The 15,011-nt window shown below is 45.7% G+C and overlaps 1 protein-coding gene across 1 annotated transcript; it reads right to left on the bottom strand.

Moving 5' to 3' along the window:
- Positions 1 to 239: 239 nt before the first annotated feature.
- On the bottom strand, positions 240 to 908 carry LOC127293489 (uncharacterized). Its single transcript, XM_051323123.2, has one exon. It carries the CDS (start codon positions 822 to 824, stop codon positions 468 to 470), a length of 357 nt encoding a protein of 118 aa, XP_051179083.1. The 5' UTR covers positions 825 to 908; the 3' UTR covers positions 240 to 467.
- Between the last annotated feature and the right edge of the window lie 14,103 nt (positions 909 to 15,011).

Raw genomic sequence — 15,011 nt, 5'->3', positions numbered from 1 at the left:
ACAATTCTTTTTTCTTTTTGAGAAAGTGTCTACAATTCTTTTGTTTTCAGATTAACTAAATTTAGTGTCTAATCTCAACATGCCAAACTGTAGCCATCTTCAATTTGCTAATTAAATGGAACAAAGTTTAGCTAATGATGACCTAACTTGACGGGAATAATCACAGGTCAGCAGGAAAGCAAAGCATAGTCATCATATTGGATGAGCATTGTCATCATTGGGTACAAAGAATGAGAGAATTCCCGAGCAAACTAATGACTTGTTTATTATTGTATTCATCAGAACGTATGCTTATAATCACATGAACGAAAGCGCTGTCATCTAGTAGTCGTGTGTCATCCCTTGCAAGAAGAAAAAAGAAAAAGAGAAGGGGAGAAGTTATCTATGGAGCTGTAGTAACATTTAGCTCGACTGATTTTACAGCCGCTGAGGCAGCGACGACTGAAGTAATTAGAGTATACTACAGTCTACAGTAAAGCACCGTGGTGGTGGCCGTCCATGCCGGGCGGCATGGACGCGGGGCTGAGCAGCGGCGCGGAGAACCACGAGGAGTAGTCGAACTGGTCCGGCGCGGCGGCCTCCCTGCGCCCGTGCGCCTGCGCCACGGCGGCGTGAGCAGGCGCGGCCACGGCCGGCCCCGCCGTCGACGCTGACGCCGCGCGGGCGCCGGTGAGCCTCTGCACGAGCTCCCGGAAGTCCCTGGGCTCCACCCGGTACACCTTGGGCGGCGCCGGCGGCAGGGCGACGGCGCCGCGCATGGGCCTGGCCGGCGCCCTCTGCGCCTGCTCGTGGCCGCCGTACCTCCGCTCGCCGCCGTGCTCCATCGGTCTTGCTCGAGAACTCCTCTGCTTTCCGTCCTCCTGGTCGTCGGTCAGACTTGCGAGCTCGATCGATCGGCGGTGTAAGAGTGAGACGCGGACTGCAGGGAGCTACGTGGGGTGCATATGTAGGCGTGCGTGGTGGTCTGCGCGGCTTGCGCGTGGGGTTTGTTGTTCTGGTCAGAGTTGACGGAGACTTGGCGGCTGGGTGGCAGGGTGGGTGCGGAGAATGTTGTGAACACGTGGAAAATGGCGTTCAACGCGCGGGTGGTGCAACGGAAGGAGACGGGCGTGCCTAACCCGGCTAGCCGGCTAGGCCTAGCCGCGATAACGATCGAGCCCGCCACACACGTACGTGCTGCCCTGCCCTGACGCTCGGGTCAGCCAAGTAGTGTCATGCCTGGGTCCTGACTACGGTTTTCTTCACCACAGCTTGCTTGGTTCATTGGTTGGAGTATGGGTCTTCTAGATTAATATAGCTATGACGGCCTTTGAGACTTTTCTTCGAGTCGTTCCATAAACTCGTCGAATTTCTGTCATGCTGACAAACTAGACACAAGAGTAGACTAAGGGCAAAAGCAAACCATAGAGAACATGAAGAGAATGGAAAAAGGAAAATATTATCTGTATATGTTTGGTCGGACCATTTTGATCTTTCCAGTAACAATGACGGCCACTCCGAACCCTAGACCTTTTGGGTTGAGAATCTCCCAATCAAACTCGCTCCTCTTCCTCCATTCACCAGCGCTCTCGCTGGTCGGTGGGGATGGGGGGATGGGGGAAGGGGGGAGGGGGGACCTGTGGTTGATATATTTAGGGCTAGGTTTAGTTCTAGCGTCACTAGGGTTTTGGCGAGCATGTTGATGTTTGGCGCTATGTCGCACTGCCAGCTCCTGGCACTTCAAGACGGCGGTACGAGCGTGTCTTCTTGCTCGGGTGGCGACTCTTCGTGGTGCAGAGTGAGGCCACGAGCTGGATCTGATGGGGGAAGCCTAGATAAGCCTTGTTCTCGTGGTGGTGATCCAAATCTCAATGACGTGGTTCTGCTAATTCATTCTTCCGACCATCAAGGCGGTCGACATAAGAGGGTGGTGGTGGTTGCTGCGTCGCGCTAGAGATGGGGAGTAGGGAATAGAGATTGCATCCAAGAAGTTCTTCGGGAGTACATCATGAGCAGAACTTCCTCGACGACCTGCGCCGTCTTGTTGCTGAACCTGATGGTTATAAGGCAGCCACTCCTCCCTAGTTGTCGTTCGCAGCTGTGTGTCTTCAATATTTTCGCTGGCGACATGCGATGTGCAACCTGCCACCGACAAGGACCCATGTTGGAGGCCCTTTGGGTCTGATGATGCGATGCTCTTCCGCTGTTGCACCCCAAGTGGCCAAGTCCTCTATGATGTTGTTGTAGATTTGATTGTTGTTTCAACAAGGAAATGATGGACAAGGAGCTGGAAGAAGATTAAGAATTAATTGCATTTTCTACTTTTATTATAGGGTTTTCAGTGCAATAGTTAAGAACCAAGTTGTAATAGCTTTCTTTACTTCGCAGATCCTTTATGCAAAATGACATTTTGTACTAATTAACTTTTACACGTACAACCATACCATGGATAAGCCCTGCATTGTGACAAGATAGTTGCACTGGCCTGTCGTGAGACTGGTACATGCAACTCTTTGCTCTTGGGTTTGTTTCTCCTGGTAATACACATCTTTTATACTCCCTCCATATCATCAACAAAATGCCTATTTTAACCAGGGTGTTCTATCAACAGTGGACAAACACTTTATATAAAGAAGAGTGTTAGCGCATTTTCTTAAATGCTACACTATGCACTGTAACGTCCAATGCCAAGACGCTACCAAACGGTCCCTGGGACCTGTGTGCCACGGTGGCAAGGTGTGTGACATCTTTGAGAGAGGCGCTACCCTATTGAGTATAGCTTCTTTGTGACATATGCTACTTAAAAAGGTTATATGAGTGAAACACCAAGAGTTTATTTGTGAATTTGTTATGTCTTTGGGCTAGCTTTGTCTATTTCGCACTTCAAACCCAGCTTGTACTGGTATATATTATTATTACGAAGGTTGTACATGTGAGCATATTTATGAACTCATTCGCAAACACTAATGATAATTTTATCTACTCCATCATTGCTACTAAGCCTATAACATTCATACGTAGAAAAACAACAAAACATGTAACACAACCCTACATGCACGGTTGTCTGTTCCACTTATGTAATAGTTCTAGAATATCCGGTGGTTAGGCACATGAATATTCTAAAAATGTCTCCATAATGAAATGTCCTATTACAACCACTAGGAAGAAGAGTTAAAAATCATATGTAGATTCAAAAATCATTTATTATGGTGGTTTGTTTAGGGCATGTATTTTCTTATGCATTGCACATAACAAGGTGAAGATAAAAATGTTATTCAATGGATTTCCTCATAGTGTTATCTAAAAATTATTGTTTGCGTGATCATAAAATTAGAGGATAATTTAAATTATATGAGAAAACATGTGACTAAGAAAATACATCTCGTACGGTGGAGAAATTTTTGTTCTTACCATAATATCATGTCTTAACTAAGAGGTACTCAGTATTTTTTTTAATTTTTGTCTTCTTCTATTAATTTAACCTATATGCAAGTATAATGATAATACCATTGCACATGTACTTTAGTTACTCTAATGAATGATACTAAATCCTGATGCTTTTATTTGCCGGTCACACCTACCCTAGCTTCAATGCTACTCTGTTCCAACCTATGTATCTTGACCCGGTACTGTGTTAAAAATGATCTGTCATTTGTCGGTCTCACCTACCCCGTTGCGAAGAGCTTATTTAGTATCAGAAATGATCCTTCAGTAAGTGTAGTGACCATGAGAGTGGAAGACTAGTGACCATAAGAGTGGAAGACTGCGGACAAATGGAAATATGGAGGAACCGAGGAAGAACAAACCATATATTTATATTTGAGGGGTCATATATCACAATCCATGGCTAGGAACCCCTTAGCCATAAGATAACCGGACTAGGATCATGTGTTTTTTGCACCTCACCAAGGGTATTTTGCATAACCTTTAGGATTAGGAGGAATTGGCAAATTATTTATGGCATACTTGCATTTCCCAACGATGCCAGGTCAATGGATGATAAGGACATATGCGCAACTGTGTACACGTTTGCATATACCTGCACGCTAGACAAGGTGGGAGGAATCTAACATTACTGTTGAGGGAGGGTGCTAGCGCTTGTGGAAATGCACTAACATGGACGAGAGGCAAATGAGTGACATATTTTGTGGAAACCAACCTAGACGATTTTACTTAATAGAGAGAAAACAACTTTTGTTCTGAGTTACTAGTATATGCACTAGAATATATAGAAAATAACACATACTTTCATCTATAAATTTTTCCATCACAATTTAGCGAGTATGTGTGATTTAGTGTGCACTATTTATGAATTCTCCATATTTTGATAGAGTAACATGTCTGGAACATTAATTCAGTTACTTGGTACTCTGCTCTCTCGCATCAAAATGCTACTTTGTGGAAAATGCTTACTTTAAACAATGCATGTCATCAGAATCTGAAAATTGATTCTCCAATGGATAATTTATTTATCTTTAATAAATTGTGTTCACATGTTTGCTCAAAAACCACTAGATCCTAATAGTTCTGGCGTCGAAAGAACGGAAGTCTTATTACTTGGATTTCCTGAGGAGTGAGGACCCAAGCCAGATTGAAGACCAAACTTATTGAGTCAGTTCTTATATTCCCATGGAGGGTCCTGACTTTGCCGATGGGTTTGACTATAAACTAGAGTTTTCATGCTTCAAGAAGCTCATCGTGTCTATTATCAACAAGGATGTCATCATGAATACTGGCCTTTTCTACTATGGCAACGACACATAGCAAAACTCCCGCTAACAGGGATTCCTTTAAAACCCTGGTAGTCCTCCTTGACCGCACACCTGATGTCCGTTCATTGTTGTTATAATTAAGTTGTCCATGACTCATTATGATATTTTGTCATACATTTTTTTCCAGGGATAACATCAGTGATTATCCATTTCATAGGTACTTTATCTTTTATCATGTCTCCCGTTTCTATCCTTGTTCCGTAATGTTATTTATCCATAAAACTTCTGAACTTAATGAGCTCCATACTTCTAGAGAAGTACAATAATGTATGTTGACCTTTCAACGTGATGTATGTACGCGACAAAATACATGTATTCCCTGCATTTATACGTATGATAGCCTGTATTGTAACAATACGGAATGATGAAATACACATATTCCCCGTATTTACACCTATGCCAGCCTGGGTTGTAATAATACGGAACACGTGGCATTTATTTTTTGTAATCCTGAAAATATAATCAGCGATGGGCGGTAAATGACGGAACCATCAGTCATGTAGAAAAAACAGCGGCAGACAATCTTTAACTCATATGTCACTGTTCCACACATACTGGTGACGACTGATGTGTTGAAACGTTATGTCACTCGTAGTTTACTTTTGATTAAATATACAAATTACCGCCCGTCAGAGGTCATCCAGATTTGACGAGAAAAAATGGTAAAGGCGCGTCGCTGAACATGGACTAATGACGGGATGATAACTGCAAAACCTGTCAGATTTCCTTACTGACGTCGCTCCCGTGCGAAAAAAAATTAGTCAGATCTTCAGTATCGCTGAGCCACTCGCTAGATGAAGGCATTCTGCTGACGCTGGAATTTCTTAATAATCGTCACCACTGTACATACCACGGACGGGTAACGGCACCGCTAAGACATTGCCAATGGATGTATACTCGTGACGTCGGCCTCTAGTGTCAACAGTGCAGAAAACACGCCCGTCGTAAGCATTTCTGGCATAGTGAAATCATCGAATTGAAGAAGCAGGATAATCTGATGGCTGGACTTTTTTTTTTTACTTTTATCTAATTTCTCTCGGTTTTATTTATCTCCTGATCATTAGTCGTTAGACAACGCAATCATTGTTTGAGTAAGAATCGCCATGCTTTGTAATCGTACTGACATGGATGTTACGCTCTCTGGCTTAGCCTTGAATAAGATGCAACACGAATTTTTCCAAAATTTCCCAGTTCATTTTAGTTTGTTCAGTTCAACACTTAAGGTGTGTGTGAAGGGGAGTGCAAACTTCAGTGTTAAGAAAAAAAAATTCGACAACTAGTGATACAAAATGCCAGGACCAAATAGAACGTAGCCAGCCTAAATAGACCGTATCCACGCCCAATAGTAAGTACGTGTAGCTTTGGAAGAAAAAATTGTGCACGTAGCAAATGTATACCCCTTCATTTCATTCATTTTCAGATTATTGCACGAATTTTCTTTGGGTACCCATTTATCTTTTGCTTTATGCACCTGTGTAAACTGCCCTGCCCCGACGCTTGGGTCAGCCAAGTCCTGTCATGCCTAGGTCCTGCCTACGGGTTTCTTTTTTTAAACATAAGGTCCTAGGCCCGGCTTTATATATAAAGTCCTCATGGCAAACAGTAGAGTCGATACAACGCACACCACAGAACGGAAACCTCCATAAGTCTAGTGCCACCATACAAGTACACAAGTCTGGAACACATAGATAGAAAACAGCAAGGAGCTAGCGTGGAGCCGCGCGAAGGAAGCAGGGGAACATCTCGTCGCTCCAACCAGGATGTCGATGACGTCAGTGTCCTCCGGCCCGGATCCTCGCTTGTAGCCTCCTAACCTCGTCCAGCGCCATGTCCAGCAGTGGTCGGTCCCTCAATCTGACCAGTACCCTCCAGCTCTGCATATAGATAGACATTTTGAAGATAGCATCAGCCGGGCTGGATATCAGGGAGCCTTCAATAGCAAGCTTGTTGCGGATGTTCCAAAGCGCCCAACTCTGGGCGGCGAAGGTGTACCAAGCTATCCTACGAAGTCTACCCGTCAAGCCATTGGCAATGGCTACAAAGTCCGCAGCCCCTGCTGGGTCCCAAGAGCAGGCAAGGAGATCCCTAATTCCTGCCCACATAAATCTCGCAATGTGGCAGGTGAAGAAGATATGATCACATGTTTCCCACTCTCCACAAAGGGCGCATCGCCCATTCGATGGCCCATTCCGCTTGAGCAATTGGTCCCCGGAGGGGAGTCTACCCGGATAAGTTGCCATAAGAAAACCCGGATCTTCGGCTCTACCCTCGTGCGCCAAATCTCCTTAAAGTGGGTAACCGTCCCCCCTCGGGACAGTTTGGAGTACATCGAGCAGGTGGAGTACTCCCCCGAAGGCTCCAGAGCCCAACGAACCACGTCATCGCCATCAGAAGCAGGCGAGAGGTCAAAAATCCTGCAGAGGTTGTCCCATTCGACCCGTTCAGCTAAGCCGAAGGTGCGATGGAACTTATCCGCCAGCCCTCATTGGTCCTGACCCCCTGGACAGTAGCAAAGTGGTTGTCGCAGCAAGCAAACAACCGTGGGAAGGTGAAGCGGAGGGGCCCAGCACCCGTCCACCAGTCCAACCAGAAATAGGTCCGACGCCCATTGTGAATCTGGTGTTTAGCTCCCATTTTAAAGTACCATTTGATCTTTTGTATGGCGTTCCAGAATTGAGATCCTTTGGTGGGAACCGCCGAGGAAAATAAGTCATGGTCCCCAAGGTACTTGGCCCTAAGAAGATCTGCCCACATACCTTCTTCGTTCTGGTAGATCTTCCAGATCCATTTTACCATCAAGGCGATATTCATGGACTTGGTGTTGAGGATACCCAACCCTCCAAACACCCAGGGTTTGCACACTGTTGCCCAGTCCACCATATGGTACTTGCGTTTGGTCCCCACTCCCTCCCAAAAGAAGCGGGACCGGTGCTTGTCCATTGTTGCATCAGTCGTGTCATGAAGCAAATAGAGGCCCATGGCAAACAACGGGAGGCTGGAGAGGCAAGAGTTGGTAAGCTCAAGTCTCCCGGCGGATCCCAAGAATAGGCCCTGCCAAGGCTCGACCCTGTGGCCAACCTTCTCAGTGAGGAAGTGCCAGTCCGCTACTGAGAGGGGGCGGTCGCTAACAGGTAAGCCAAGATAGTGAAACGGCAAGCTCCCGAGCTTGCAGTTTAGGGAGTCAGCCACCCTCTGACGCTCCAAGTCCGTGATACCTGTCACAACCACTTCGCTCTTCGCGAAGTTAATCTTAAGCCCCGATGACAAGGTATCAACTTGTCAATGCCTATGGATTGTAGGCTAGGGTTTAGTTGGAAGTAGAGGACAAGTAGATCTCGAAGGTTTCAGCCGAAAAGTACTCGACGATTATGAAAACTAGGGTTTGTAACAATGATTCGATGCCTTCCTCGTCCCTCGACTCCCCCTTTATATAGGAGGCGGAGCCGAGGGATTCGTGTTGTACAAGTTACAGAGTCCGGGATGGTTTCTAACTCATCCCGTAAGATTACAAATAACGCTTCCTATTACAACTCTAACTTTCCTTAATAATATCTTGGGCTTCCGAATCTTCTTATTCTTCGGGTAGTGGGCCTTCAGTAAACCCCGGGTACTATCTTCGGCAGGCCTATTTGGGATGCCTATGTCAGTAGCCCCCGAGATTTTGCTTGAATCGCAGAGTTAAGGAAAATCTCCACTGTTTATTTTTATTCGACAAACTCAACTTCTCTATATTTTTTCTCATAAACTTCTATATTGTACAGGGATAATGGTAATTGGGGCTAGTTCATCTGACGGATCAGGTACTAGTTAACTGCTCTCGTGGCAATCCGCAAAAACCTACTTCAAGATCACGTCCCTGGACATGACCTCGGGATACTGGTGTAAACTTCGACAGGTGCCGCTTAAGGTCTTACCATTCTGTCGAGTCCCAGTAAAATTTATCGGGTACCTAACGCGTCCGTTAGGATTTTTCTTCGTATCTGTTGATACGGATAAAAGTAGCAGAGCGCAGTCTTCGGCGATGCCACGCCCAGCAGAACGGATCTGGGGTCTTACCTTCGCAAATTTGCGGCATTCAGAAATTGATCGCAACTTCGGCGTTCTGAGAATATATTGTCGAGTGCTCTTTCGGCTGTTGGAATGGCACATTTTATCGAGTCAAAGATAACTTATATTGCTCTCCCGATGGGAGTATATGTAGAGTTAATTATAACTCGAAATATACTCTTTTGCCCTTCTATCTTTCTTTTTCTCTTTCCTTTCTTTCTTCTTTATAATTTCATCGGGCACGCGAGCAGCGTTCCCGATGGGAGTAGCCCCCGAGGCTACAGCCAAGGACTTGTTCTTGGTTGTAGGCTCCACGCCTCATGCCGCTATATTCTCCTTTTATCTCCCGAAGTTTTATAATTTCTCGGGTGCGCGAACAGCGCTCCCGATGGGAGTAGCCCCCGAGCATTTGGTCAAAAACTTGTATTTGATCAAAGGCTCAGCATTATTTTCCCATGTCGCCTTTTATGAAGTTGTGTAGTCGAATTTTTCCTTTTGCCAAGATGACGTTAATGCTGACGATAGCCACGATCGCTAGTCAGAATTTTTCGACAAGTCTATTCTCGCTGCCATGCGGGCCCAATTGATCCACTTTCTTGACACGTCGTGCAAGTGGGGGACACACGTCCTCCGCTTTTTCGGGCACACGCACCGTAACTTCCCCAGTGTTAAGTTACTTTTTTACCCTTGTTGCCACGTGGTTATCATCTATCACACATATTCCTTATCCAACGGTTCGTCGTTTCGCCGCACCCTTATATAAGATCATCGTCTTCCTCCTTGAGCACTTCCGCTCGCGCCGTCCCCCTTTTTCTCATCTGCAAATTTCCTCCTGCAATCCACAATCTCCTAAGCTCCTCGCTTCCAAGCTGCAAACCCTGCGCCATTGTTGATGCCACCGCGTCGATTAACAAGGCACAGTACGCCGGAATCCTCCATGGCCGCCGTGGATCTTGGAACAGCGGAGTGGGAAAGATCCAAAATTTCCACTCAAGACGTCAATATGCTGAAGAAGCTGGGGATCAGCAAGAAACCCAAGGCATTGTGCTTCCCCAGTGAGGAGAGCTACCCAACCCCTCCAATGGGGTACCGGGTAAGTTTTGTCGACCACCTCATCCGCGGTCTTTCCGCCCCTATTCATACTTTTCTCCGCGGACTGCTCTTTGTCTATGGTTTGCAACTCCACCACCTCACGCCGAATTCAATCCTCCACATCTCCATTTTCATCACTTTGTGCGAGGCCTTCCTTGGCGTCCAGCCTAACTGGGCGCTATGGAAGCGCATTTTCTTCTGCCGCCGCAATGGCTCACCCAATGTCGCCTATAATATAGGCGGCGTTGTAATTTCTGTTCGGCCCACTGTCGACTACTTCGACGTCAAGCTTCCTGACTCAGTTCAAGGATGGCGCAAGAAGTGGTTGTACATTCAGGAGGAGAACCACGGATGTGCGGAGGACAACATCCCTCCTTTTGATGGCGCCGAAAAAATCTTTCGTCGCCGCTCATGGGACGCGGAGGCCACCGAAGAAGAAAGGGCGTCAACAGAAACCTTGATGGCTCGTATCCACGAGTTACAAAATACTCGCGGCAAGGAGTTATCGGGTATCCAAATCACTGCATACTTTCTTAGGACTAGGGTGCAGCCGCTTCAGGCTCGCAAGCATCCTCTCTGGAAATATGCCGGCGACAAGGACGTAGATCGGCTATCGGTGAATTTGGAGGTCAAGGATTTAGAAAGACTTGTCCGAAAAATTTCATCTCTCAGCAAAAAAGATGCTGTCCCTTCTTCTTGTCGAGTGGCGCCATTCAGCGCCGCCAATCCACTTCCCGAGGTAATCTTTGTCTATTGTCTTGTTGTTGCTTTGCTATATTTTTTGTAACTTTATTTCTGATATCGGTCCCTGTTTTTATTTTGCACAGAATCATCCAGACCTTGTCTCGCTTCCTCCTCTCCCTGAAGGTGGAGAAGTCGAAGAAAGGGCCATTGTCACTGATGACAATCAGGAAGCTCCATCTTTTGTGAATGAACCCGTGGATTCTCGAAAATCTGCGGGTTCTTCCGAAGGTACTGGTCGGCACAATCTCCTCCTCCCGCTGTCTCCCCGAAAGGCAAAAGGAAGAGGAATGATGTCGAAGATTCCGGCACTTATCCTTCACATCAGAAGGTGGCTTACGATCCTTATCTTGAATCCCTCGTCAGCTCGTAAGTTATTTTTATTTCTCCTTTTTTCTGTACTCAAAATGTTTGTCTTGTCTTGCTTTTTATGCCGTCGATTTTTAATCACAGCGATGATGAGGAAGAAATACCAACTGTTGATGTGGCTCTTCGGACGAGCACGTCACATACTTTGCTTGCCTCGGATACGCTAGTTGAAGGAGAAGAATCCTCGCCTCCTCAACGAGACGTCGTCACCACTACTCCGCCATCAAGCCCCCTTGCTCCTTCACCAAAAAGGACAAGGATTGAAACGATCATTGAGCCTGCCCCTCAATTGGGTAGCTCTTCTACTCTGCTCTTGGATGATGTAAGTTTTTGAATTTTCTTGCCAATATCTATATTTCCTCTATTTTGCTTTTTCATGCCTTCAATCTTTTTTTTTTATACGATCGTTTCTCTTTCTTTGTTCTTCTTTGACAGCCCACGATCAAAGATCTTATCCGCATCGGATCCCAATTCATTGGGTACCGTGAGTATGCCAGCAGAACTGAACGTAATAACTTTTTTTTGCTGTTGTTGTTTCTGACTTCTTGCTCCTGTCGTTTGTCGCAATTTTTGACCTTTCTTTTTTATTTCGACAGAGAAACTTGCAGAGGCCAACAAACGTGCCGACGCACTTGCTCAAAAACTGGAGCAAAGTGAAGCGGCCCGCAAGAAAGCCGAACTTGTTGCTAGCGAAGCCAAAGCAGAGGCTGATGAAGCCAAAGCAAAAGCTGCTAGTGTCGAGGAACTGCAGAAGAAACTTGAAGATGCTGAAACTGCTTTAAACGAGCACAAAGCCGCACAGGCCACTCGTGAGCAGGGGATCCTCAAGCGCCTGAAATCGTAAAATCGACGCATTCAGGGTAATGTTATCGATCCCTTCTATTTTTTATGGGACCTGCTTTTTCCTTGCTTTTGACCGGCGTTGATTCCCTTTTGCAGGTCAAACAAGCCAAGAGTTTGAGCTAGAGAATCCCGACAATGATCCTCTCCTAGACACACTTTCTTATTTGGAGCTTCATGGATCCGAAATTCGTGAAGGCGTGGCGAATGCTGACGCGGGACTGTCGAGGCTGTTCCCCTACTTCTTCCCGAAGAAAGAGGAGCCCAAGACTTTCCTTGCCCTTGCCCAGAGCTTCAATTCATCAGAGGACCTTGGACTGAAGATGCGCCAGGAGAACATGAAGATTGCTGTCGGGAGTACTGTTGCCTTGGTCGCTGACAGCCAACAAACTGTTGATTGGGTGAAGGTTGGCGACACCGATCAGATAGAGCAGTCAAGATGGAGGTCGTTGATTAAGGCAGCCAAGCCCAACACGAAGAAAATCCTGGCCTATCTCGGGATCAAACCAGCTTCAACTCCTAGCTCATCAAGGCCGGAGGTCTAGTTGCATGCCTCTTTGTTTTTTGCTTTCTTTGTCTCTTTTGCCCCTGTCGCCAATTTAGCTGTGGCGGCCATTATCCTGGTAGTCCTTTTGGAGGAACTTCTTTTGTAATGTCTATGTAAATTTGTCTAGAAATTAATGAAATTCCCTCTGGCACTATCATTGATCCTGGCGCTTTCTTTTCCAGTTAATATTTGACAACTATTCGACCAATCCTTGCTCTGCTGATGCTTCACCTGCTTCTTCCTTCTCGAAGAAAATGCTAATCGATGATAACCCTCTCGAAGGTTCTTCAAGCAAACATTTGTCGGAAGATTTGCAAGAACTTTGACAACAACTTCAATCCATGAAGAAACAAACTCTTGCGATGATGGAAAAATCTTGACAAGTGTCCGAGAGAGAGGAAATTGCTGTTCAACAGGCAAAAGAAGCCATCATTTGCGAAGGATCTTGCTAGCATTCTTTGAAGCTGAAGCTTCTTCCCGCGAGAATTATATGCTTCAGCTAATGACTGATGCCAGTTTGGACATGATAGGTATGTTTCCCGCTCGTAACCATATTGGATATTATTCTTCACCATTCGTTCCTTGATTTTTTGTTTGATGTGTCAGGCTCGTTTCTGGATGCTGCTGCCGAAGACCAACGTGTTGAAGCTCGAACCACTGTTTTGCTGAGACTGGCTGCGCAACATGGGTCTAATTTTTGGGTTACTCCTGAGCGCACCCGCCAAATCGTCAGATTTCAAGATCGCGCGGCTCAGGTCCGCGATTTCCTTGACTTCTGTACGAAGACTTTATTCTTAGTTTATGGAACCATGTTCCCTCGGAACAAAATGCCAGAAACCCTTCCCGCTTTAATGGAGAAATTTCGAGATGCTCCTCGAATCCATGGCTTTGTACGAGCTCAACTTTCTGCTGGCGCAAGATTTGCCATGATGATGATAAAAATTTGTCATCCAAAATTGCCCATAGATCAAATTGTTCCTACTTGTTTGGCGAAGATGGCAAAGAAAAAGAGAAATATGGGCAAGATTGACGATTTGGTGACTCCTGTTGCTGAAGATATGATGGATGAACTTCTTCGGATGGATTCTGAGTTGTTCGTGAAGGGAAGCTATGCTGAACATAGTACTCATCCTTCTACTGAGCGGATAACCATAGATCATGTGCTAGGTTTCCCTTGAAAACTTTTTCCTCTTCTTTGCTGTATTTCTATCATTGATACATCTTTGTGTATTTGTAAACACAATCTATATTGTCAAGCTGTGTTTTTGATCACTGAGCCCCCGAGCTTTTGGCTGGAGTCTATACTCTTTTTCTATCTCGTAGGTTTTCCCTCCTGTCATAATAAGATATCTCTGTTTTTTCATTGATGGGTTGGAAGCCCCCGAGTGTCGTGGTGTCAAAGTTCTATATTTTTGTTGCGAGGTTCTTGGACCAAAGCAGTAAGTTTTTTGGCGCGTACACTATGTTTATAATTTTATTAGCTTCCGATATTTGGCGAGGTATTTAGTGTACTAAGGCGAAATATTTTGGTAAGTCTAATATGTCTATATTGTACGTATTTTGAAACTTGAAGGCGTTGAGCCCCCGAGCGTGTCGAAGAATAAGAAATATATCTCCACTATCTTTATTATATTGCAGCACCGCGAGCCCGCCTCATTAAAAACCTTTCCGGCCCCACTCGGTGCCCCGAAAAGGAAAAGAGTGCGTCTGAAAACTCGCGGGCGTTTCAGTACATTGTATTTTTACAGAGAAGGACTATATTTCGACTCTAAGCGTAGAACCGCCTGAGCTGTGCTACGTTCCAGGGGTTTTTCTCGGGAGCCCCCGTCTTCTTGTCCTTGATCCTGTATGCGCCTCCGTCGATGACTTCCGTGACCACGTAAGGCCCCAACCATGTGATGGCGTGTATTTCACACGTTCGTTGGGCAACCCCAAGAGGAAGGTATGATGCGCACAGCAGCAAGTTTTCCCTCAGAAAGAAACCAAGGTTTATCGAACCAGGAGGAGCCAAGAAGCACGTTGAAGGTTGATGGCGGCGAGATGTAGTGCGGCGCAACACCAGGGATTCCGGCGCCAACGTGGAACCTGCACAACACAACCAAAGTACTTTGCCCCAACGAAACAGTGAGGTTGTCAATCTCACCGGCTTGCTGTAACAAAGAGTTAACCGTATTGTGTGGAAGATGATTGTTTGCAGAAAACAGTAGAACAAGTATTGCAGTAGATTGTATTTCAGTAAAGAGAATTGGACCGGGGTCCACAGTTCACTAGAGGTGTCTCTCCCATAAGACGAACATCATGTTGGGTGAACAAATTACAGTTGGGCAATTGACAAATAAAGAGAGCATGACCATGCACATACATATCATGATGAGTATAGTGAGATTTAATTGGGCATTACGACAAAGTACATAGACCGTCATCCAACTGCATCTATGCCTAAAAAGTCCACCTTCAGGTTATCATCCGAACCCCCTCCAGTATTAAGTTGCTAACAACAGACAATTGCATTAAGTATGGTGCGTAATGTAACTAGTGACTACATCCTTGAACATAGCACTAATGTTTTATCCCTAGTGGCAACAGCACAACACAACCTTAGAATTTTCTGTCACTGTCCCAGG

Source organism: Lolium perenne, chromosome 4 (genome assembly GCF_019359855.2).
Source record: "Lolium perenne isolate Kyuss_39 chromosome 4, Kyuss_2.0, whole genome shotgun sequence".
Taxonomy (NCBI): Eukaryota; Viridiplantae; Streptophyta; class Magnoliopsida; order Poales; family Poaceae; genus Lolium; species Lolium perenne.
The sequence above is the reverse complement of the archived record's forward strand: the minus strand, read 5'-3'. Positions and strand labels throughout refer to the sequence as shown.